At 37.6% G+C, this 26,120-nt stretch overlaps 2 protein-coding genes and 2 long non-coding RNA genes across 5 annotated transcripts; 1 reads left to right on the forward strand and 3 right to left on the reverse strand.

Annotated features, from left to right (window-relative positions):
- Positions 1 to 2,389: 2,389 nt before the first annotated feature.
- LOC111204116 lies at positions 2,390 to 3,516 on the reverse strand. Its single transcript, XR_007320972.1, has 2 exons — positions 2,918 to 3,516; positions 2,390 to 2,733 (listed from the first exon to the last, which is right to left on the reverse strand). It is a non-coding gene; the product is annotated as an uncharacterized LOC111204116 (long non-coding RNA).
- Positions 3,517 to 3,680: 164 nt separating this feature from the next.
- Positions 3,681 to 5,981, forward strand: LOC111204034. The gene is made up of 4 exons (XR_002656458.2): positions 3,681 to 4,551; positions 4,646 to 4,733; positions 4,883 to 4,964; positions 5,049 to 5,981. It is a non-coding gene; the product is annotated as an uncharacterized LOC111204034 (long non-coding RNA).
- Positions 5,982 to 7,950: 1,969 nt separating this feature from the next.
- LOC106424885 (hydroxyproline O-galactosyltransferase GALT6) lies at positions 7,951 to 11,131 on the reverse strand. Of its 2 annotated transcripts, XM_013865627.3 has the most exons (7): positions 9,839 to 11,126; positions 9,532 to 9,773; positions 9,172 to 9,462; positions 8,973 to 9,101; positions 8,721 to 8,894; positions 8,532 to 8,639; positions 7,951 to 8,443 (listed from the first exon to the last, which is right to left on the reverse strand). In XM_013865627.3, the coding sequence occupies exons 1-7, from the start codon at positions 10,674 to 10,676 to the stop codon at positions 8,231 to 8,233; spliced, it is 1,995 nt and encodes a 664-aa protein (XP_013721081.1). In that variant the 5' UTR covers positions 10,677 to 11,126; the 3' UTR covers positions 7,951 to 8,230. The 2 variants fall into 2 exon arrangements, with proteins under 2 accessions (XP_013721081.1, XP_022555522.1); XM_022699801.2 differs by having other exon boundaries at positions 9,172 to 9,773; positions 9,839 to 11,131.
- Positions 11,132 to 15,483: 4,352 nt separating this feature from the next.
- On the reverse strand, positions 15,484 to 15,864 carry LOC125583083 (glutathione S-transferase T3-like). Its single transcript, XM_048749636.1, has one exon. It carries the CDS (start codon positions 15,862 to 15,864, stop codon positions 15,484 to 15,486), a length of 381 nt encoding a protein of 126 aa, XP_048605593.1.
- Between the last annotated feature and the right edge of the window lie 10,256 nt (positions 15,865 to 26,120).

A 26,120-nucleotide genomic window follows, 5' to 3' on the forward strand; every position in this document is an offset into this window, starting at 1 on the left:
ACATACTCAGGTAGCTCGTCCAGTGGAGCACCTTTCCAGAATCATTGACAAAAAAATCAGGCAGAGGATCTTATCTACAAGATATTATGAAAAGCCAAGGCTAGCAGGGTTACTTCAGCTCTGGTTCAGTGTCCACATGGAGTAGCATAATGGATAAGATTTTTTTTTACTCTTATTTCCGTTAGTTGTACATAAACATTCCTTTTCCAAATGATCAATAAATTTAAAATTTCATCCAAAAAAAACTGACAATCGTCATTCATTAAAGCAATAAATTACTATACAATTTAAATAAATGCAAATGAATACTTAGCGGCATATATATGATCTTTTCGTAAACAAAAGTGTTCGTTTTGGGCATATAAACCAAACCCGAAAATCTGATCCGATAAAACGAATTCAAACCAAATAATTCAATATAAATATAGAATGATATTTTACATTATTTTGGATTATGAGTATTACTCATACTGAACACGAATCAGAATGTATAACCAAAACAACCCAAAATTTTCAAAATCCTAAAAATAACTTTATTCCATACCTGAGTTTAATCCCGAATATGTATCCAAAATACTATAATATATTAATGATTACATAAAATAAATAAATATATCATATTAATAATTAACTCAAATACTTTCTTTAATATTATATTATATTTTTGGTATCTGGTCATATATGTACATTTATGTTTTGACGATTGCATTTGAAGTTTTATTATAAGTAGATTTTGATTTTAAAGTTCTTAAAAAATTGTTTTATTTTGGGTGAATCCTAATTTTACCATAAGTTTAATACTTCTTTTCAAATTTATATTTAAACGATAATTATTTTTATACATAATTTTGTGATGAAAAATAGTAAACTAGTTTTTTAATCATTTATAACAGTTTATAAACCCAACTCCGCATTTTAAATACTAAACCCTAAACAGTAATCACTAAACCCTAAATCTAAATGTTAAAGTAATTTTGATTGAATGTATTTTTGAAAATTACCAACAAATTTATAGTATTTTAAGCATTTTTATTTTATCTCAAGTTTAAATAATGTTTATTACCTTTACATAGTTGTTAGTTGTTAGTTTTAACTTGTTTGTGTTTCTTTTTCTATTAATGACCATTTTTGAATCATGCCACAAAGCTTTTGTTTGTGTAAATTATTTAAATTATCTAATTTTTTTAGTTTTCATCTATGGAGTATTCTTATGCAATTCTATTAATTAATGTTCGTAAACTGTAAATTTTAAAAACATTAACTAAGAGTATTTGACTGTTTAATTTTTTTTCCATCTGAAATTTATTAAAGGGTCGAAATCCAAAAGGGACGAAGCCCAAACAGTACAAATTAAGGAAGCCCAAAAACAAAAGGACAGAAACAAAGCTAAACAATTGGGCCGAAAGCCCATCACCCTCAAAACTCTAGCAGGCGAGGCGCCGCTCAATCCACGCGAAAGCGCAAGCCTCCCTTCTTCCTCTGGTACCAGAAACAACGACACGATAGCCCAACGGTTCACCGTCGACGGCGGAGTCGGATCCGGGACGAAACCATTCAACCAAACCTTCAAACTAACTCGTATACAACAAACGCATACAAAGATTCAAAACCAGACGGATCTACGAAGTTATCAAAGGATATTAGACGCTTACAATCGATTCATCATCTCCGACATACATGTATGCGGCAACAGATTCAGAACGAGAGGCAGAGTATCAGATGAAGCTCAGATTCGTAGATCGAAGTGGGGGAAAACCCGAGGAGAAAGCCGGCACTAGCGATGCTGAGGAAGCCACCGCCTCCCGGAAGCAGAAGCCGGCGATAGCGATGCTGAAGAAGCCACCGCCTCCCGGAAACAAAAGCCGTCGAAGAAGGTGCTGAAAAAGCCACCACTTCCCAAAAACAAAGTCGGACGACCACCGTAGAGAAGCGCGCCGCCGAAACCAAACCCGATGAGATCTAGAACCCCAAACAAAAACAAACAACTAAAAAAAGACTAGAAACACACAACCGGACCGACGGTGGCTAGAAGAGCCTCACCGTCGGCCGGAAATCCTCTGCTCTCAGTTTCTCTCTCTTACGTACCGTTCAACCTATTAGTACAAATACCGAACTGTTTAATTACTATTGGTTCGTAGAGGTATGACAAATTGTTTAGTATTTAGTACTGTAGCAGAATAAAAACATTTCTGACCAAACGTTAACAAACTTTTAATTTGTATAAAATTCTAATTTTATTTAAAGAATGGCAGGTAGTAGTGAATTAAATATCTAGTTATATATGCGATTGTCGATCCTTGCAATAGTAATATAGACTTTACAAAAGTACGACTAGACTATGCAAAAAGTTTTATTGATACCATCTTTTCATCTCAGATTTGGAGAAATGTTAGAAATAAGTTTACATATGAGATTTAATACGTAAATGTTGATATGGAGGGTTACATTGAGAACAAACACATTGGTTAAAAATACACCGTGTGATAGCACACCGCGGGCAATGATTATGACACACATTGTCGTTGTTGCAAGACCCTCCACGTTGTATTACATCGCGTAACTGTTGTTGTGGAGGATTACACCGAGAACAAACACATTGGTTGAAAACACACCGTGTGATAGCACATCCTGGACAATGATTATGACAAACATTGTCGTTGTTACAAGAACCTCCTCGTTGTATCGTTACATCTCTCATTTCTCCGTTAACTCTTACTTCTCCTTCCAATGCACCTAATATATAAACACACAACAGGAGTTTGAATAGTCACGAATATGATGCATTTAGGTTTTCTATAACAACGTGGAAAACTAGCTAACTCGTATTTGGACATCAGGTATCATGCAAAAAAAAAAAACAAAGAACGCTTTGGAAAAATGCTATGAAATTTAATATAGAGTTGGAAGATGGCCTCACATGAAAGTGAAAACAAGAATGCAAGAAGCATAACTTTCCTGAACACCATTTTCTCCATTTCTGATAGTAATTCTTATTAAACAAGCACATTCTTCATGTATTTATATACAATTTCACATATACGATAAACTGATTTCTTACCAATAACGTACACTTATTGATATTGCAACGGAAGGTTTAAGGCAGTAAGTTTGGAAGATTCTCGTAAATTTTGACGTATAATCTATAAAGGGAAAGAGTATCACAATCCCTATGATTACGTATCAACTATGATTATGCCTTTTATTAATATCTCAATATTATGTAGTTACTTGCGTTATTCTTTCTACTATGTCTTTTTGTTTTTGTTTTTTGACATCAAAGCTCCATATTCATTAAACTGATCCAAAAATGTTTAAGACGGTGGATCTAACCAAGAAGGGATCATAGTGTTTACGAGGGAAAAATAAGAAAATTGCGTGCGGCCTCTTTTTGCAAAGAGATCCGTCCGACTATTAAAATCATGAGATCTTTATATATAAAGTAGGGTTTACTCTCTCATGGTGAAGCCACCTCAGCGTTCATGTCATAAAGTAGAGCTTTGAAAAGCCGACACGTGTCCTTCTATAACAAAACTATGCGTTTCATTAACTCTGCGTTCATTTATATTCTAAGAGAGTTTTAAATGGGTTTCGAATGTGGTCATGTGTTTTAATTATTTAAAGCTTAATTGGGCTCGAATTTAGACATTCTGTAATCCGTAGACAAGGTCTCCTCTTGGAGACTCCGCCGTCTCAAAAAAAAATCTCAAACCGGTAAAAAAAATTTGAAAATGTAATGTTGTTAGTCTGAATCTAATCGTCACCTTTGACGGGATCATTAACAAGTTTACCACTCCGCACACGGTATCATTGAATGCAAACCCCTTTACTTCCTTTCTCAAAATTTTTGACTATAAAAAGGCATGTCATATCCCCTGGATTTCAATCAGTACTATCCTCTCAAGCATTAGCTTTTGATAACAGTGATTTTGATTTTGGTTTCTGGGAAATGATTTCACTTTTGGTTTTGTTTGTTAACTTGATTTACGTTTGTTCATGTATAGATTATCAATTTTTTTTATTCCTATGTTTTTGTGTATCGGTGATGATTTAGATGTTGATTTTTTTGTTTATTCTGTTTGTTACGATCTTCATCAATGTAGTTTTCGACCATAGATTTCCTACATGATTATATTTTTAATTCCTCTTTCCTATGTGCATGCGTTCTGTTTTGGGTGATATTTGTTGGTCTCATGTTGTTTTTTTGTTACTGAGTCGAACAATTGTTTACATTGTTACCATCCTCCTAGATTTCTCTTTGTATGTTTATGATTTTAATTTGTACTTGACTAATTTATAGAGTTCATTTTGATGTTGGCTATCAATCGTTTTGGTGATAGTTTCTGTGACCAAGAAGCCCACGAAGTGAGCATGACGTAGCAAAGAGTTTGCAAATGATCCAAACTAAACCAAACGGCCAAACAAATGCCTTCTTCGTTTTCATTTAATCATTGCCTACTGATTCTTAGCTTTCATGTGTTCAGTAGTTTCCAAGGATTAAACATTTTGGCTGTAAAAAGACTTCTCATTTGGCTACTGTGAAATTTACTGAAGGTTAGAAGAGTAGATCTTTTGTCTGTAATTGTTTTTTTTCCATTAAAGTTTCTACCCTAATTCTTTTGTGTGTTGGACTTTTTGTGATCCTTAGGAAATATTTCTGTGAAACTTTCGAAAAGGAACATCCTATGGAACAAATATATTGTTGCTTGCTGTGAATGGCTCCTTTCACTTTGAAGGTTGTTTTATAACTTAGCCTCTTGATCTTGAAAGGCGCACTAACATAATTGATAGAGGAAGCACCATAAAGATGGACGCAAAAACAGGTTAAGAACATCTGTGGGAGACAATGCTCTAAATCTAATACTTTCATTTCACAATAATGCAGAGGAAGACACTTTATGGTTCTAAGGCTGAAAAGTGCAAAGTTGGCTATGAGAAAAACATGAGAGACTACAACAGATTATCTGGTAAAACGAGTGTCAATCGAGTGTCAGTTTATAGATTGGTTATTATTTGAATTGTTGACCATATTGAATTGTTGTTACTCTAAGGAGGAAGGCCGAAAGGAAGATGAGGCCATCTACCATTACAGATGTTGAACTACTGCCGTACTCTGCCTGCCATGTTCAGGCTGCATGTTTCCTCTTCTACATGACTCTTGATTTCCTAGCTTTCGTTCACGTTTTTGCATTACAATAATTACTCTCCTTATCCAAATGTTTCATGTGTTGCTTTCCAAGTTTAACTTAAAAGCCTCTTCACATATACCTTATTTAATATTGTATCACAGAGTTACTAATCATTGCAGTAAAATTAGTTAGAAATCCAAAGATTACTTGACAAACAAGTTACTAATCAAACCACTAGAACGAAAGAAAAAAAAGAACCCAAATCCAACAACATAAGCTACCAAACAAAATTGAAGTCCCCCACGATTGACTAACCCATATAATTGACATCTTAGAAAACTCAATCTTCCTAGATCCAAATTAAAATGATTATGTTTTCATGATTGTTGTTAAAGATATGGAATATACATGTATATCACTCTCTTCTCATTATTTCATATATCTCTCTATACAAAAGAGAACTATCATATATAGTTGTAAGTTCTTTAAACAAGAAAATATTACAATTTTTAAACATCTGATTTGAGAAAAAAATGATAAAATATAAAGAGTTTTAAATTTAAATGAGACAGTCCATTGAATTACTTAGAGACTAATTGGAAACAAACATTATAAATAGTTCTAACTGAATCAAAACATGTAAACAATTCAACCAATTAAATACCGTAACTAAAATTTAGTTAATTTTTGTTCATTCTTCTCTTCATCTTATATATAATTTTCAATAACAAAAAATGGATACAAAAATTTTTGAATCGCATAAAAGAAAAATATTGAATAATTTAAAATTATATTATATTTGTCCATAGCTTCTTATATATTTTTTATGATAGATTATAGAATTTATATATTAAAATAAACATACTAAATATATAATCAAAATTAAAATTTAAACAAAAAATCCGGGCGTAGTCCATGTCGATCCTAGTATAAAATAAAATGTAGTGAAATGCTAGATCCTTCCACTAGTCCTCTCACCACAATCTTCTTAATCCTGACTTTTGCTTTCATTACTCTTGATAGTCCCTACTATTCCTTTGTATCCAAATCACGAGGTTGCGTTTGTTATAGAATGCTTTTAATCTATAGTGATGTCTATGTTTTGTCAGACATTGTCTGTATCACAGACGTTGGACGATTATCTCCAGAAATTAATACGAACTAGGATAAGACGTGCGCAAAAGATTTATATAAAAATTATTTCAAAAATATTATATGGAAAAATAAATTTATATTCTTGATTGAATTAATATTTTGGTCTTTAAATATTTTTTTTAACTTTTTGTTAATTACATAATTTGTTTACTAATGAACTGATCCAATTAAAAAAAAATTAGGTCAAAAAACCACTTACTGCATAAGAAATGTTTAGATCGAAAAATATCGGGTCTATTTGATTACAATGAAACTATATCATCTCGGTATTATATCATGATTTAGTAATTTAAAAATTAATTATGGTTATGAGAAGTTTACGTTCACGTGTCAATTCTATTTATCTTCAATATTTTTCTCTTTTTCATTTTGGTTATTGTTCGATATAAATATTGATTTTGAAGTTTATTATCATTTCGTTTGTTTGTTTTGACCTGAGATTTAGAAAATATTTATGATTTAAAATAATTAAAGAGATACATACTTAGGTTAAGATCTGCAACTTTTGCAGAATAAATATTTTATATTTATTATTTATTTTATGCTTTTCTGCATATTATGAAATAATAAAATAATAAGTATATATATTAAATAACTAAGAAATCAGTTACTATTATGTAATAAATTGACTGTGTATATAAATCAAACTATCATTCTTGTTTATTCACAATCATTTTAGGGTAAATAAATCAAAACAATCAATCTTATCTATTGTATATGATATATAATTAAATTTAAATGATATTAACATACATATATATATATATAGTACACTTTTAATATAAATATTTATTAAATGAAGTTCCTACTCATATGATTTTATGATTATTTACATATTTGTGTAACAAAAGTTTACACCAACGAATTTTTTTTAATGTGGGATAATTTCAATAATTTATAATCATTTAAAAAACAATGAAGATTTCAAAATTAAAATATTAACTTTTCAATATATATTCAATGCAAATATCAAAATATAAGTATACATTTTCATACGATGTATAGTTTAATTTAAACGATATGAAATATATATATATATATATTAACATAAAAACCTATTAAAATATTAACTTTTCAATATATGTTCAATGCAAATATCAAAATATAAGTATACATTTTCATACGATGTATAGTTTAGTTTAAACGATATGAAATATATATATATATATATATATATATATATTAACATAAAAACCTATTAAAATAAAATTATTTATTCGTATGGTCATATAATTATTGTATCTTAATATATAAAAAAATTTAAACCTTGATCATAAAAATTTATGTGAGACTTTTAACAGTTTTAGTAATTTATACTCGTTTTAAAAAATTCAAAATACAACATATAAAAAAAAAATCTAAATTTTTATTATATGATTAATGTAATTATGTAATTTATTTTAATAATAAAGAAATAAACAAAAATGAAAAAAAAAATATGCAAATTATTATCAAATCTTTATTGTTTAAAATCATGAATTGCTATATATATATTTTAATCACGTTAGATAATTCCGTATGTTTTATTTAAGGAAAACCTGCGAAACAATAAAAATTTGATATATGCGACCAACTATACCCTGCGAAATATTATTTTACTAAAGAATATAATTTTTATACTATAGTTTATATAAGATGCTCTATAATTTTTTTAAATAGGATTTAGAAAGCATACACAAATACTACATAACATAATTTTTTTTTTTAATTTTTACAAAATTCAAAAGATTCTCGATGTCTAACCATACTAAGAAAAGAGCGTTCTACAAAAAAAGGATTTATATATTTTAGATTTCGTTCTCCAAGATCAAGAAGATATACACTACAGCTAAAGTTATATGCTATGAAAATGCTACAAAACCAAGAAAAAAAAAAAAAAAAAAGACTTCTGATTTCTATTGTCCTCATCTTTACAAACCAAAGAGAAACAGAGAGTGATCTGGTTTGTGTCATCTCATGTTGCAGCACTGAGGTTTTCCTGTCAAAACCAACTTATCCCACAAGCAAATCATCTGTCTTGGCGACTGGTAATGCGCCGTCAAGTGATTCTCTATGCAACCAAACTGACAAAACTTGAGACTGTGAATGTAATCCACCGGTTTGGTCCCGTTGTTGAATTGTTCTACCCACATTCCCACACTCACATCTTCCATTTTGAACATCTGTAGTGTAGTATCAAAAAAAAAAGAAAACAGAGTTATATCAATAATACACATGCTCAAACGGTTTCGAAACAATTAGCTAACGTACCCTTAGTTTGTGTTTCTCAAACTCTTTTACAATGAAGCGAGATATATCATTTGACAATATGTACCCCGGTCCATTAGCATAAGGTGGATAGTCTTCCTCGGGCCATTCCTGGAACAGCATATTTCTTAAAACATGAACTCATATTGCGAAACAAATGACTCTTTAAGCCAAAGTTCATAAGCTTTATACCTCATACGTAACAGCCCATTTACCCTGGCGGAGCGGTTTGTGATAATAATTGATGTTGCCAATGTATAAACTCTTATTTGCAGGTGTTCTCTTCGCTTCACTAAGAACCGCATCTACTTGTACAAATGTATCGTCATCACACTTCATGATGTACTTTGCCGCAAGCTGATGAGCCTGCCAAAAAAAAAAAACAGAAACTCTTTATTGATGCTGAATAAGTATTGGTTTTTTAAAATCAGCACACTCACTCACCCCATACTCGCAGATGGCAACAGTTTTGAGGACAACAAGGTCATAACTATCCATGTAAGGGACTATAACTATGTCCCCAAAGAACTCAGCTTCCTTCTTTAGCTCCACATTCACTTCCTTCCTCGTGTGCTGTCCAACAAAACACCAGAGTTTAGCTCTTACAATCTTAAACAAGATAAGATCACATGTTTAAACTTACCAGTGCAACAAAGAAGCGAGTCACTACTTTAGAAGATTTAACTAGCTTATGCTGCATCCACGACTTCCTCACAGCCATTCTCTCAGCAAAATGGTTACCAGCAGAAAGGATGCCAATGAACATATCAACTTGCTCATCAGGAAGTGATGGTGCTTGCCAGTTGCTCGAGAGCTCAAGGTACCTCTGAGGAGAAAAGCTAGGGTGCGAGGTCGGGAGAGATCCAGCGAAAACCGAGTGAACATCAATGTCACCATTGATGGTTAAGCCAGTAGCATCCTCAAGCGTAAACCCCTTCATACACAGACAATCATCAGTTTCACGCCAATTTACTAACCAAAACCACAAGCAAAGTACACTTACAGTTCGGTAAGGGAAGGAAGTGACGTGCTTCCCATCGACACTAACATGAAAACCTTCCAATCCAGCACTAAGTGTAAGCACAAAGAGCATGTCAACCGTGAAGGGAAACGGCCATTCAACGGTTACTTTCTTGCTCCGACCAACTAATCTACTAAGCCACCATGTATCCGCCTTGCTAGGCTCTTCTTTAGATGAAACGCTATCGTCACGAACCCATTTCTCGCACTTCACCTGACCATCAACTATAAAACCATTCTCACTAATTTGTATCCCCAAATGAAAGTTAAATGCTTTACTAAGTACTAACCAGTTTCTTCATCGTCTCTAGATCTCCATCCTTCGCATCTTTGTGCAGACCCCCACTGCATCCGGTAACAAGTGTTCTGCTCAATCACAGGCTTACCACTCCAGTCACCCTTAAGCCTCGGGTTCAAGTGGAGGATCCGAGGTGGCTCTTCCCCATCCACTGCTTTCAAGCCCTGGAGCTCCAACTTAAACTGCGAAACCTCTCCTTCCTTTAACATCGATATCTTCGGGTCCTTCTCCGAGTGAGCAGCTCTTGGCTTCCCAACCACTGTGATGTGAGATCCGAGAGTTAACCCGCAGGGAAGCTCCATGAGGCTCCCACGGTTGGAAAGATGAGACCCGGTTAAGGAAACGGAGAGAGGGCATGAGCTTGATTCCTCGGTCTTCTTCAAGGACTTTAAGGTCTTTCCAGACTCGAGCTCTTCCCATAGCTTTCTACCGACTTCCCAAGCTACTTTAGCGGACTTGTGAAGCTCCACCGACCCGTCTTTGCTACCCGGGTTAAACGTTTCCGGGTCGAACTTCAAGGTAGAGAGGATCTGACTCCTCCTCCTTAAACCCTGAATCGCCGGTGGTTCAGACTCTGGCTCCTGGAAAAGCAAGCTCTTTAAAGGCCGGCTCGGAGGTAGCCTCTCTTGTAACTCACGCTGGCTGTTGTGCTTCTCGGGTCGGGTTAACGGGTCCTGAGACAAGGTGCTAAACCCTGTTTTGAAGACGAAGGGGATTTCGAAAGTGATGAGGAGCATGTAGAGAAACCCAACCGCCGTTAGAATCTGCACCGATCTCTGCTTGCTGACGGACACGAACACGTCCAGTTTCGATAGCTTCGGCTTCCTCATTTCCCTAAGATTATAAGAAATAGAAACCCTAGATGATGATGATCAAGAGGAAACAGAGTCTCTCTAAACTTTATTGTGAAAAAAAAATCAGGAGGAGCGAGGAGAAACAAGAATCAGATCGGTTGGGTACTAGTAATTACGAGAAACCCTTTGAACACGGATAGAAAATTCAAGAACTTTCCTTGTCGAAAGACGGAATCGTGGTGGGGGGTTGTAGAAAATTCAAACCCAGAGTAAACGCTAAAAGGAAAGACTTTTAAGCTTCTAGAGAGAGAGAGAGGAGCGTGTGAATGGTTGAGAAGAAGGGATGCAGAAGCAAAAACAAACGCGTAAAGGAAGAGTGGGGAAGGAAGGAAGAAGACAATGGGCCTTTCTTTCTCCCTTCTTAGTTAGTGCTGCTTACGTCCGAATAAACCGCCGTTCTGCTTCCTTCTCTTCCTTTTTCGAATCTCCTTTTTAAAACAATTCCTTATTCATTTATTTGCCATTCCGATTAATACAGTATTAGATTCGTTGGATTTATCTTTATGGACGGTATATGATTAAACTTTATTTATATATGCTAATTCGATTAAAGAAAGGTAAGTCCACCAATAGAATAATCGATTTTTATTTCACTTAAATCCGAAATATTAAGGCTAATGCTTAAGCAATCAAAGGACTTGTATCCTTGGTTAACTATTATATGATTTTTCATTAAAAAAAAACAATGATAATCTACTGAATCGTATATTTGGAAATAGGTTTTTATTAGTATATTTTAGTAGATACGATTCTTATTCTGGTTTAGATGATGACTGATTAGTGTTGTTTGAGCGGTGCTGAATGGGTCAACTGCGCTAACTCTGTATTGGGCCCTTTTATTACTGATTGCATCACCTATGAAGTCACTAAATGACTCATGTTCTCATGCTACTTTGACTTCTTTTTTTTCTCTAGTTTTTGTAAATTCAAAAACTGAGTTCTATAATTTGATCTGTATGGTTTTATCTTCACGATTTATGTCATTTTGTTTCGGTATGGGAAACTAGCTGTTTTTACATTAAAAAATGTTTTAACCAATTTAGGCTAAAGATTATCCAGCTACTAGAAACAAATTATTCATTAAAAATGAAAACAGTTTCAAGTGTGTTTGTATTTGATAAAACCAAAGTCGTTACTATATATTTCACAGTATAAAACAATTAACTTTAATCATATATAAAATGGTAAAGATTTCTTATTTGGGGTACATTTTTTTTTTGAAAAATATAGGGAATATTGAGGAGAAAATGGGGACCAAAGTCTTTTTATGGGGAAATGGAGCTTGAGGAGTAAGTTGGGCTTCATGTGTGACACATTTGCACCTAGGTGTCTCTGCTTTATCCACCTGTATTTTCCACCTTTATTCACTCTCTTTCTTCAGACATGACTATAAAGTCTATAACCATTGCAAAACAAAATAGTTAAAAATGAACCAACTAGTGAACCCGTGCATCTATCGCAAGCAGAGATGACTTATTAGGGTGACGAATGACACGATTGGAATATCATAATTTATAATATCAACATCAGCGTTTTTCTCTCTCAAATGTACAACCCAAGTAACACGAATGGTTTTTGTTAACATACGTATCTGTTGGGCTAATTTATAAACTGGCCAATCAAATTATCAATAGTCTCAAGCAGGGGCGAAGGCAGGACAATACATATGGGAGCATGTATAGGGCCGGCTCAACACTGATAGGAGTTTTAGGGCAAGAAAAAAAAATTTACCCTCTAAAATTTATATATAGATAATGTTTAAAATATTTTTAAAATTTAATCAGTAATATTTTGTATATTTTGTAATGAAAATAAAACTATATACATATCAAATAATTTTGGGTCCTTTTCAATTTTATTTATTATATTTATATTTTTTTATATATAAAAATATAGATTTATAAAAAAATTGGGACCCTAAATTAGTATTATATGGAGGGATACGGGCTTGGGCCCGGAGCGGTCGCACCGCTTGTCCCCTCCAATGAGCCGGCCCTAGGCATGTGCACCCATAATTTTATGACTATAAAAAAAACTGTATGTAAAACTATAAAGTTTTAGGTAGCTAAAATGGAAAAAGGCTTAGTGTGCACCCATGACATCTCAGGTTCAGACCCTGGTGATGCATTTATTTTTACTTTTTATGAGTTGTGCATCCACCCAAAAAACATTCTAGATTCGCCCCCGGTCTCAAGTGATTATAAATATTTGCATTTGTACCTTTGTGCTTTTAAGCTGTCCGTGCATAAACCAAGACGTAAGAGCATGATTATTGCATATGCCCACATTAGGGGTTTTATTAATTTTTTTATGTATTTAAGTAGGAAAAGTGATTTAAGAGACCAAGATAAGAAACCCCAACATTTAATTGGTCCATTGCAAGGTTCTTAATTAAGGGTTTTTAAAAAATAATTATTAAATTTTTTTATTAAACTTAATTTTTTTATTTGATTAAATAAAACATACTAAAAGATAATATTTGAAAAATAAATTTTTAAATAAAAACATTAAAACATAGATAAGTAAAATAAACGATAATAATTTGAAAGAAGCATCGGAGTTCAGTTGTTGTCTTCACCACGTCCAAATTTAAGCCATACATGTTCAACCAAATCATCTTTCAGTTGTTGATGCATCTGTCTATCACGAATTCTAGTTCGAACACCCATCATATTAGCGACATTTGTAGGGATATCTGTAGAATACGTGAGATCGACATGTGAACTTCCGTTGTCTTCTCCTTGTTGGAACTCCGAAACATCAAATTGAGTGTATCCATCTCGTTTGTCTTCTACTATCATATTATGGAGTATGATACATGCTCGCATAATCTTTCCAATTTTGACTTTATCCCAAAAAAGTGCTAGATTTTTAACAATGACAAAGCGAGTTTGCAAGATTCCAAAAGCACGCTCGACATCCTTTCGGACAACTTCTTGACGCTGAGCAAATAAAATTGCTTTCGGCCCTTGTGGTATTGGAATAGATTGGATAAAAGTTGCCCATTTCGGATAAATACCATCGGTGAGATAGTAAGCCAAATGATACTCTCTTCCATTGACATAGTAAGTGACTTCCGGAGCATGACCCTTTATTATGTCATCAAAAACAGGTGGGCGATCAAGAACATTGATATCGTTTAAGGTACCTGGAGGTCCAAAAAATGCGTGTCATATCCAGAGATCATATGAAGCAACAGCCTCTAAAACGATTGTTGGTTTTTCCGAGCCACGAGAATATTGCCCTTTCCAAACAGTGGGACAATTCTTCCACTCCCAATGCATACAATCGATGATTCCTATCATCCCGGGAAATCCACGATGCTCTCCAATATCAAGTAGACGTTGAAGATCAGTCGGTGTTGGTCTTCTTGGGTACTCCTCGCCGAATAAATGTATTATTCCTTCCACAAAATGTTCCAGACATTTACGAGTTGTGGATTCACCGAGACGTAGGTATTCATCGACCGTATCAGCCGCAGTACCATATGCCAAGACACGAATAGATGATGTACACTTTTGGAGTGTAGAGAGACCAAGCCTTCCAAGAGCATCTTCTTTTTGGAGAAAGAATTAAACTTCATTGGAGAGTCGACCGACGATGTGCATGAACAATGGCTTGTTCATTCTAAAATGGCGTCGGAAAACATTTCCAGGATACGTTGGAGTTTCACTGAAATAATCATTCCATAGACGTACATGACCTTCTTCTCGATTTCTTTCGATATAAGCTCGTTTTTTTCTTTTTTTCCTTGCTTCTTCTGCATCACCATAAGCAATGGTCATATTCTCGAACGTTTGATCAAAATATTGATCAAAGTGTTGATCAAAAGTATCATCTAATGATTCATCAAAAATATTATGAGAAGAGGATGCCATTGTTTTTGATTGTTTTTGGTTGTTTTGCTTGGTGAAAAGGAGATAAGAGAACAATGTTTTGTTCAGTGAGATGGAGAAGATGAAATTGTTTTTGATTGTTTTTTTTGGTGAAAAAGAGATAAGAGAACAATGTTTTGTTTGGTGAGATGGAGAAGATGATTGTTATGCTCGGTGAGATGAAGAAGATGATTGTTATGCTTGGTGAGAATGAGAGAATGCAATTTTATATATAGAGTGGAGAGAATGTTTACACAAATCCGTGATACATATTTCAGACAAAGATAAAAAAAATTACATTGGCCCGTGACAAACTGATACACTGATACACACCACAAAAGACATAACGTTCAGACAAGAGTGCACAAAAGACATTACTATAAACCAAGAGTGCCTGTGACACACTGATACAAAATAGTGTCCCGTCACCTGAAAACGAAACTGATACAATGATACACACTGACAAAAAGAGTGTCCCGTGACCGTGCAACTTCAACCTCAATACTTTGGCATGCGATGAACACTCTTCAATCTCACCTGAAAAATGAAAACAACCATAGAATGAGAACAAGTACTAGATTAAAGCGTTAACAAGAACAAGAAACAGAGATCAAAACATTAACAAGAACAAGAAACATATATCTAAGCATTAACGAGAACAAGAAACAGAGATCAAAGCATAAACGAGAACAAGAACCCGAGACAGATTAAACTTAACAAGCAAACAGAACATTGCATAGCACAAGACATACTTAAGCTAATCAGACATTAACTCGTTAATGAGCTTTTTTTAGAGCTTCTTCGTAATCTAGAAGCAGTTCTTGTTTTGCAATGAGACTGTCAAGCAACTTCATCTTTGACAGTCTTTCCTTCATGACCAAATCATGCTTCTTGATGCTCCACATTGTCTAAAACTGAGAGAGCTCCTTCCCCTCACCCATGGTCTTCTTACCACAGGCTTTTGCAGACTTAACACCCGGGGGACGGTTACCTCCCTCCTCATCAACAGCACTACCGGTTTCATTAGCCTGTGAGCTTGCTGACTCTGAGCCTTCGTCACACTTCCTCTTCTTCGAGTTGCCATCAGTTTTGGCCGTGGAAAGGTCACACCACTTCTGGTCATTTCTTAACTCCTTCCAAGCGTGTTCAAGGGTGAACTTCTTCTTATAGTTGGTGAAGAATATTTCGTGGGCAAGTTTGAGAACACCATTTTCATTTTGTCCACTACTCTTCTCTCTGGTTTCTGCCTCGTATGCTCCATAAAACTTTGACACTAAGTCATTGATCATGTGCCACCTTTGCTTGCAGTGAGATGACTCCCTTTTTTTCAGAGCCAGCAAGCTTAGGACTGGCCGCAAAATACGCTGATATTCTCTTCCAGAAAGCTATGGACCTTTGCTCATTCCCGATAAGGGGATCTTTGCTCGTGTTTAACCACGAGCTGATGAGGACTACATCATCTGTAGGCGACAAGTTCTTCGTTCCTTGCGCTCTGAAGGAGTTTCTTGTTGAAAGTTTATACCTTTGGTAGCTTGAGTGGTAAGAAAAGGAATAGAAGAAATATCTTGTTGACTTTGAAGAAGATCAACAAAATTTATATTCACATACGGATTAGAATCCATATCTTAAAAAGAAAAGAATAGAAGAGGGACCTTGTTTCATAAATGGAAGAGACCTTGTATAGCAGAGAGAAAGAAGAAGGCATTCATCTCCAACACACAACCAATTGGAGTAGACATTTATCTAACAATAACTTTAATTTATAACTCACCCATCACCTCAATTTATTACGACACACAACCGTATTCTAACCCCTAACCAAAAGATTATAACTCATTCATCACAATTCAACCACAAAGAAATTATTTTTTAAAACTCTTTAATCAAAATTCAACCAGAAAGGAAGTATTTTTTAAAACTCGTTCATCACACTTCACAGTCCATTTTCAATTGTAATCTTAACCAAAACAATGATACTCATTCATGACAATTCAACCACAAATAAAATCTCTTTTTTAAACTCAATTCATCAGACTTCACATTCGCTTTTCTATCTACCCATCAGTTCGATTTATTGCCAAACACAACCATATTTCAACTCTAACCACCACATTAATTACCCTCCCTTCAATTCATCACATACGCTTAATCAATTCATTTCAGAGTAGATGAAAGAGGTACACTAACCTGTTTTTCTGTTGTAGTCCTTTGTTGGATTATATTTTCCTCAAGTCTCTTTGCACTGAAAAAATCGAAGGGGATTTGCTCCATCCATCTCACAACACAAAGACAAAACAAAACAAAGGAATCAATAGACAGAAACAAATAAAAAAATGAACAACTTACAAGAAACAAATCAATATTGATCGAACACGAGACAAATCAATCTAGACACATAATCGAACACAACAAACAATCAATCTAGACACAGAAGAAGCACAATCTAAGAAATACATCATTCAGGAACATTAAACATAAACATTACCTTTCGTTTCGAGGAGAGCCACCGTCAGAGAGCTCCGTTGCCAGCGAGGAGAGCCACCGTTAGAGGGCTCCGTCGCCGTCGAGGAGAGCCACCGTCAGAGAGCTCCGTCGCCGTCGAGCAGAGCCACCTATTGATATCTTGCATATTTCTAATGTTTTATCCATTCACCCATGTGCATTTTGATCATATAGATTAGGATTTAGCCATGTTTAGGTTGCATTTTGCATACATGAGTCCTTATCAGGTATTGGAGTACCACATGGAGTTCTTGGAGGCATTTGGGTGCAATTGGAGTCCAAAAGAAGTGTTTAAAGTGATCATTGGGCGAGCACCTTACCGGAGCGACCAGTCCAGAGCGACGAGCGGAGGTCGCTCGCGTTTTCATGTCCGGAGCGACCTTACCAGAGCGACGAGCGGAGGTCGCTCGCGTCTTCATGTCCGGAGCGACCTTACCAGAGCGACGAGCGAGCAATTTGATGTTAGGAGTTTTCAAGGCTCCTAAGACAAATGTTGTAGTATAAATGATTGTCGAACCAGTTCTGAGAGATGTGAAAGCACCGAGAATGCAAGTAATCACTTAATCTAAGTGCAACCAATGGTTTATAAAAGGGTTTTTAAACTATAACTAACAAAAAGGAATAACTAAATGATACTCTCTTAACTATGGGAAAAGAGAACTCATGGATATAGGGATTTAGACATCGGGTGATCAAGTTTCGAACTAAGGATGGCAAACGATCAATCAAACTATCAACCTTAAGCTTAGACACAATCCTAAACAAACTCTATGTCTAGATGAATGTTCATTTACTAACACAATCCAAGCATCAAATGTCTTTGGTTGAATAATATGAAAGTAATCATAACTAGCAAGTCCAATGGCTATCTTAGCACTTCTAACAACAAATGTCTTTGGCAAAGTATGCTAGAAACTAGGAAGAGTTGTCTCGGGCATTTCCTCGAACACCTTTCGGGTGATAAATGCCTACGGATCAACAACTGAGTGGCCAACTCAGAAGATGCATTAGGTTCACTCTGCTAGCAAGGAAATATGAATGATCTACACTAAAACATCCTAGGTCTAACCTAATCACCCTTAATCTCCCTAATCCATGAATTCAAAGGGGGATTACTCACTAATCTCCATGATTCCTCTTAAACCCATGTTGGATTTCAGATTAATTCATGTAGAGAAACACAAATAAAAATAAATAATAAGAACACAGAATTTCAACAACAAAACTGACCAATTGATTCAAGAGATGACTTTCCAAAGATTTTTGGTGGTTTTTCTTAAGAACAAAAGATGATCTGCCTCCTGGTGGCTTACAGAGTATTAAAACATAGGTTTAGAAAATAAAAACGTGCATCATGAAATGACCAAAAGGCCCTTGAGAAATCATAAGTTCGAGCAGAAATAAGACGCGGAGCGACCTCCGCTCGTCGCTCCGAGTAGTCGCTCCACACTTCGGGAGCGACCTCGCTGTGTCGCTGCGAGAGGTCGCTCCGGACTCGTTCTCGCGTTCCCGAGTGATGAAAACGCGAGCGACCTCCGCTCGTCGCTCCGAGTAGTCGCTCCATGCTTCGGGAGCGACCTCGCTGTGTCGCTGCGAGAGGTCGCTCCGGACATGAAAACGCGAGCGACCTCCGCTCGTCGCTCTGGTAAGGTCGCTCCGGACATGAAGACGCGAGCGACCTCCGCTCGTCGCTCTGGTAAGGTCGCTCTGGACATGAAAACGCGAGCGACCTCCGCTCGTCGCTCTGGACTGGTCGCTCCGGTAAGGTGCTCGCCCAATGATCACTTTAAACACTTCTTTTGGACTCCAATTGCACCCAAATGCCTCCAAGAACTCCATGTGGTACTCCAATACCTGATAAGGACTCATGTATGCAAAATGCGACCTAAACATGGCTAAATCCTAATCTATATGATCAAAATGCACATGGGTGAATGGATAAAACATTAGAAATATGCAAGATATCAACTCCCCCAAACTTGTTCTTTACTTGTCCACAAGTGAACTTTCTAGAACTCATAGGGAGAGAGGTTTGAAGGTGGGAGCTCATAGCCAAAAGAAACACAACTAGCAAACACGATTAGCACACTCTCTTATTACACTCTAGCTTCTCTAGGCCTATCTCAACTCCTTTTGTCCCTACACTCGTCATCAAGCATCCACACATTCAAATCAACCAACTCTCACATTCATTAAGCACAAAACATCTAGTGAATTCTTGCAAATGGTCAGTCGGTCCAAGTCATTTGGGTAAGGGAAGGCTTTTATTCAGGTGAATCAAAAGGTTCGAAACATAAAATCTTTACGGTGGTTTACTCTCGAAACAAGTAGCCTTGACATTGCACATAATATATCTAAGAAAGGGACCAACTCATGCATACAATGCTCAATCTCCATTGTTCTACCCTTTTCCCAAACATACAATTACACAATTTTTTCCAAATGTCAAGCCCAACTCACATCTCTCACCAAAAGATCTCAAGAACACCTTGCACGACAAAACACTTTTCTTTGAAATCTCATAAGGATTTTTCTCAACTTCAAAACAAAACTTAGCTCTAAACAGTTTTGCTAGCCCCCTTTCTTTTCTTTTTTTTTCTTTCTCTTTTTCTTTCTCTTTTTCTTTTTTTTTATTATTCTTATTTTTTTTTTCGGGGGCCAAGACTTTTCATAAACTAAGCTAGAAGTTTCTCTACTTATCCCATAAAGACTAGCCAATTAAGCACAAGAGTTCACTCTTTTCCTTCCATTTTCTCAAACTCCCAAATCAAACTTTACAACACTCACCCCCATCTATGGCTAGACAATGATGTGCCTAATCTAGCAAGAATGAAGATCAACCATTGTCGTTCCCGATACTCTCAACATTATGCACATGTAAGACTTTCCTAAGAAGGCCTCACTCATCAAACAATGAAAGCTTAAAAGGAGGGAAAGGTTTTTGGGAGTGGTCTACCACTAGATTGGCATAAAAGATGTGACAACTCAAGTGTGTATAGCCATGACTCAGTACACAAGGGACCCTAAGCAAGAAGCATTAAGTTCGTTTAGTTCAAATAGGGTTGTAGTTGGCTTCAAAGAGTAGGTTTCAGCAATCAACTAGTTTCAAGAAGAGTTTTCAAGGCACAAAACATACAAGTCTTTTCGAGAGATGCATAGCTTTTCAGGTGAAACGTAGTGTTCTTTATAAGGCATTTAAAATCATTGCTCCCAGTGCAAGTGAATGCAACCTATATGTCCTGGACTCTCCTAGAAATGCAAAATGATGCAAACTAAATGAATTTTTTTTTTTTATGCAAATAGGTATGCAATGCATGACTCATGAAACAACATCAAAGCAAACATGATCAAATGCTTGGTACCTCCCCCAAACTTGAGTTACACAGTCTCTGTGTTGTCAAGTAAAGAGAGAGATACCGAAATGAAAACTAATATGCAAAAATGGAATGGTATATACAAGGGAGAGAAAGAAGTACCTCCTATGGATAGTAGGTGGGGGCTGATGCCCCAGCATTGTCGTCGTCAGGTGGGAAGGTGGTATAGTAACCACCGGATGCTTAACTGGAGCCTCCATACCATGGCTGGCTCTCAACCTCGTCAATCTCGTCCTCACTATCAGAAGAAGCGAGGGATGGGGACTTGTTACCGGAAATGGAAGGTTGAGTGGGTGGGTTCCTCCGCTTACGCTGAAGCTGCGCAGCAGTGAGGGGGAAGCCAAGAGCATCAGGCGGAGGTGGAGGCTGGGGGTTCGAGGTGTTCGCGAAAGCGAAGTCTGCTGAGCTACATCCAGCTATCCCCCCCCTGGTTAAGACATCAGCTACTTTCTTCATGAATTTGGTTGAGGTCTTTGCCTGCTTCTTTACCGTCTTGCTTAGCGCCTTGCACTTTTCCTTAAGCTTTTCTATCGTTCTGTCCTGAGCTTTGTTCCACCTCTGAAGGCGACTAATGTGGTCATGAGCATCACGAAGAGCTCCAGGGGGAAGAACTCCGTCATGTGGCTTGAAGTAGTAGCGCGGAGGTCCATAGATATGCTCAGAAGGGTCTGCAGCAGGCGAGTCATGTCGCGTAGGAACACTTCTTCTCCTTGATGGAGCAGCATTAACTGGATCGAGAGGCCCGTGTTCTCCAAGAAAGTACTCCCGGGGTATGTTGAAGCTAATAGCTCCAGGTATCTCTAAACTCGTCAGGTTCCGGTTTGGAAGAACCACTTCGACTGGCTTGCCCTGTAAATAGTAGTGGTAGACGTAGTCCTTCCCATACATCCCACTAAAATAGGTGGCAATCCTCAAGTAGGTGCCATCAATGAACTTCGGTCCCACTGCGTCCTTTCCCAAGGGAACATTCAGAAATTGGAGCAGTGGTGTGATCATTCCACCTATCCCCATCTTTGGGCGCGAGTTAGTGGTGGACCACGCCCAGTCTCTGTAGTGCTGGAGACGACCCACAAAGAAACTGACCATCCCGAAGGTAGCATAGATGTCGGTGCTGGGAAGGGGTAAAACTCCAGGTTGGGCGTAAGGACGGATAGCCGGATAGAGCAGTCAAATGTCTTCCTCAGTAACCGTACCAGCTTGCTTCCGTGGGTAGATGTCTTTCAGCTTCTTGTCTTTGTCTTCTTAACCATTTTCACCTGAAAAATTAAAAACTTGAAAAGGGATAAGTAGATGGAAGTAAAGAAGGGCAAGACTTTGCAAGTGAAAATTGCAAAAGTGAACTTAACAAATGAATTATCGATTTAAACTCAAGTTCAACACAATGCAATGATTCTCACTCTTGTAACACCTTAACGCATCTAGTTCACTCACAGACATACCCAATTAAGGTCAAATTCGAAAACCCCCAAATCCATGAACCCTAACTTTGCCAAAGTGCAAATTAAACTCAATTTCACCGTTTATTCGACAACCCAACTTGATAGATAAGCTTTCCCTAGTCTATTTCACCCCAATCTAGCAAGAAAATGACCAAATTTTGATTTTTAAATCCTAGGGTTCATGGACCTACGAATTTGAATTTTAAAACTCAATACCTTGCTTTGGATGAAAAGAAATGGTGAATGGGTGGTGAGGAATAGGCTACAGGGGCGAAAGCTTGGATTTAGAGACAAGAACTAGTCGATTTGGGTGAGAATTGAGAAAGTTTTGGGATTTTTGGTGTGGGTGAGTTTGAGAGAGTTTGAGAGTTTGTGAGAGGAGGGGAGAGTGATAGAGATGGATTCGCGGGGGCTGGGGGTAGGTTTAGGGTCGTCCGGTTCGGTCTAGGGTGGTTAGGGTCGGTTTACTTGAAGTAAACTGGGGTTTAGAGTCAGAAAACTTACATGGACCGGTTCGGGAGCGACGTGAGGGTGTCGCTGCGAGAGGTCGCTCCCGAGTCCTTCTCTCGCGTCGTGATTCGACGAAAACGCGAGCGACTCTGGAGTGTCGCTCTCGAAACCTCGCTCTAGAGATGGAGCGACTTCGAGGTGTCGCTCTAGGACGTCGCTCCGAGGCAGTTTTTGAGCTCCGTGACAACGAAAACGCGAGCGACTTCGAGGTGTCGCTCCCGTAACGTCGCTCCCAGCTGGAGTGACTTCGAAGTGTCGCTGTGTGAGGTCGCTCCCACGCACGACATTTGCTCGAACCTGCATCGATCAAGCACCTGCACACGACTTCTCTCTTCCCTTTTTTTTTTTTTTTTTTTTTATAAGATGAAAATGAAAATACCAATGCAATATATACAAGGATACGCATGGGACTTCCTCCCAAGTGAGCTTGTTTTAAGTCTCTAGCTTGACTTTGCCTCTTTTTGGATTAGGCCGGGGTAGGGTCAGACAGTGGAGTTGAAACCCCATCTTCCTCTGGTGCAGTAGCCATGTAGAGCTTAACTCTTTGCCCATTGACTGTGAAGTCTCTTCCATCAGTACTCCACAAAACTATTGCCCCATATGGCCTAACCTCTTTGACTTTGAAAGGACCTGACCACCTTGACTTAAGCTTTCCTGGAAATAGCTTCAGCCTAGAGTTGTAGAGAAGAACTTGATCTCCTTCTTTAAACTCTCTCTTCAGGATATTCTTGTCATGGAAAGCTTTAGTCTTCTCCTTGTAGATCCTTGAGTTCTCAAAAGCATCCATTCTTATCTCATCAAGCTCATGTAGCTGAAAAATCCTTTTCTCCTTGGCACTCTTGATGTCAAAGTTCAGCAACTTTATTGCCCATAGTGCCTTGTATTCAAGTTCCACTGGCAGATGGCAAGCTTTCCCATACACTAGGTTGAAAGGTGTGGTGCCCAGTGGTGTCTTGTACGCTGTCCTATAAGGCCAAAGTGCATCATCGAGCTTATTGGACCAATCCTTCCTTGTGATCCCCACAATCTTTTCCAAGATAGACTTGATCTCCCTGTTAGAAATCTCAACTTGGCCACTTGTTTGGGGGTGATAAGGGGTTGCCACCTTGTGCTTCACACCATTCTTCTTGAGAAGTCCCTCAAGCAGTTTGTTAATGAAGTGGGAACCTCCGTCACTGATCACAACTCTTGGGACTCCAAACCTTGGAAAAATGTTGCTCTTGAACATCTTGGTTACAACTCTAGCATCATTGGTGGGGCTTGCAATAGCTTCCACCCATTTGGAGACATAATCGACAGCCACAAGGATGTATTTGTTTCCAAAAGATGATGGAAACGGTCCCATGAAGTCAATACCCCACACATCAAACACTTCAACTTCAAGGATTGGATTCTGAGGCATCTCATTCCTCTTTGTGATGTTTCCTCTTCTTTGGCAAGAATCACACTTTGAGACAAAGTCTTGTGTATCTTTGAACATATGTGGCCACCAGAATCCAGCTTGTAATACTTTCGCAACTGTCTTGAAGGTGGCAAAGTGGCCTCCATAAGATGATCCATGACACTGTGTAAGGATCCCATCAATCTCCTCATTTGTAACCACTCTTCTATAAAGCTGATCCTTGCAGAGAATGTAGAGATATGGTTCATCCCAGTAGTATCTCTTCACATCCTTGTAGAACTTCTTCTTGGCATAGCCCACAAGATTCAAAGGTTCTCTTCCTGTGGCTAGGTAGTTCACCAAATCAGCATACCAAGGTTCCTTCTCTTCTGTTGCTTTGACTTCTTCCAGCTTCCTACCAGTCTCACAAACTGCTATCACTGCTTCAATAGCCATGATCTGCTCCTCAGGAAGTCCTTCGTCAATAGGAATACCAGACTCTACCCTCAACCTGGACAAATGATCAGCTACACCATTCTCAACTCCGGGCTTGTCTTTAATCTCCATATCAAACTCTTGAAGCAAAAGGATCCACCTCAAAAGCCTGGGTTTTGCATCCTTCTTGGCCAAAAGGTGTCTCAAAGCAGCATGATCTGTGTAGACAATGACTTTAGACCCAACCAAGTAGCTCCTGAATTTCTCAAAGGCAAAAACAATTGCCAGCATCTCCTTCTCTGTTGTGGCATACCGTATCTGAGCATCATTGAGGGTTTGGCTGGCATAGTAGATCACATGGGTTTTGCCATCTTTCTTCTGCCCCAAAACAGCTCCCACAGCATAGTCACTAGCGTCACACATGATCTCAAAAGGGAGATCCCAATCAGGTGGCTGGACAATTGGAGCACTAATGAGTTCACCTTTCAGCTTCTTGAAAGCTTGTAGACATTCCACATCAAAACTGAAAGTGGCTTCCTTGCACAGCAGCCTGGTCAAAGGTCTAGTGATCATGGAGAAGTCCTTGATGAACCTCCTGTAGAACCCAGCATGACCAAGAAAACTCCGGATGTCTTTCACTGTCTTTGGTGGGGGCAAACCAACCATAACATCGATCTTGGCTTTATCCACTTCAATCCCCTTCTCTGAAATCTTGTGTCCCAGCACAATCCCTTCCTTGACCATGAAGTGACACTTCTCCCAATTCAGCACAAGGTTGGTGTCTTCACATCTCTGTAGGACCCTGCACAAGTTTGACAAACAAGCAGAAAACGAAGATCCGTAGACAGAGAAATCATCCATAAATACCTCCACAACATCCTCAATCAGATCAGAGAAAATTGACATCATACACCTTTGAAAGGTGGCTGGAGCATTACATAGACCAAATGGCATCCTTCGATATGCAAAGGTACCATAGGGACATGTGAATGTCGTTTTCTCTTGATCATTGGGGTGTATGGGGATTTGGAAAAATCCTGAGTACCCATCAAGAAAGCAGTAGAATGGGTGATTTGCAAGTCTCTCAAGCATCTGATCAATAAATGGTAATGGGAAATGATCCTTTCTAGATGCGGAGTTTAGTTTTCGGTAATCAATGCACATTCTATGACCTGTGATGGTTCTTGTTGGTATCAATTCATCCTTGTCATTTTTAATCACAGTGATACCACCTTTCTTTGGTACAACATGCACAGGTGATACCCATTTAGAATCTGAGATAGGGTAAATAACACCAGCATCTAAGAGTTTAAGAATCTCTTTCTTTACAACATCCTTCAGGTTAGGGTTTAACCTTCTTTGATGCTCGATAGAAGTCATTGATTCATCCTCAAGATGTATCCTATGCATGCACAAAGAGGGTGATATTCCCTTGATGTCATCCAGTGAGTAACCTATTGCCTTTCTAAATCTTTTAAGCGTTTTCAAAAGTTCAGATAGCTCAGTTTCAGTAAGTTCACTACTCACAATGACAGGATAAGTTTCATTAGGACCAAGGAATGCATACCTTACACCATGGGGTAGAGGTTTAAGCTCCACTTTAGGTGCCTTAAGCTCACTCCAGTCATTCTGCTGGGTGTCATCTTGCTGAGTGGCTGAGACTTCTTGGTGAACCATCTGTGGAAACTCCTCGTACTGATCCTTACTGACAAACCCCTGGTGTGAATCCAGCATCATCCCGTAGGCAGTACTCTCCAGGTTCTCAATCACCACAGCCTCTCTCTCTACAGTCAAAGCATGCTGTAGAGGGTCCTCTAGTGACAACTCTTCAAGGAGTTCATCAGCAAGGGCGTCCATCTCTTCAATGTAGAACACTTGCCCTTGAACTGTTGGCCTCCTCATTA

The sequence above is a fragment of the Brassica napus genome, chromosome C3 (assembly GCF_020379485.1).
Source record: "Brassica napus cultivar Da-Ae chromosome C3, Da-Ae, whole genome shotgun sequence".
Taxonomy (NCBI): domain Eukaryota; kingdom Viridiplantae; phylum Streptophyta; class Magnoliopsida; order Brassicales; family Brassicaceae; genus Brassica; species Brassica napus.

Bases quoted from the DNA above. Each gene is read 5' to 3' on its own strand.
- LOC106424885 (XM_022699801.2), bottom strand. From the start codon at position 10,676: ATGAGGAAGCCGAAGCTATCGAAACTGGACGTGTTCGTGTCCGTCAGC. The intron at 8,895-8,972 runs GTGAGTGAGTGT...TTTTTTTGGCAG, and splicing joins TTGCCATCTGCGAGTATGGG to GCTCATCAGCTTGCGGCAAA. The intron at 8,444-8,531 runs GTACGTTAGCTA...ACTACACTACAG, and splicing joins TTGAGAAACACAAACTAAGG to ATGTTCAAAATGGAAGATGT.
- LOC125583083 (XM_048749636.1), bottom strand. From the start codon at position 15,864: ATGATCAATGACTTAGTGTCAAAGTTTTATGGAGCATACGAGGCAGAA.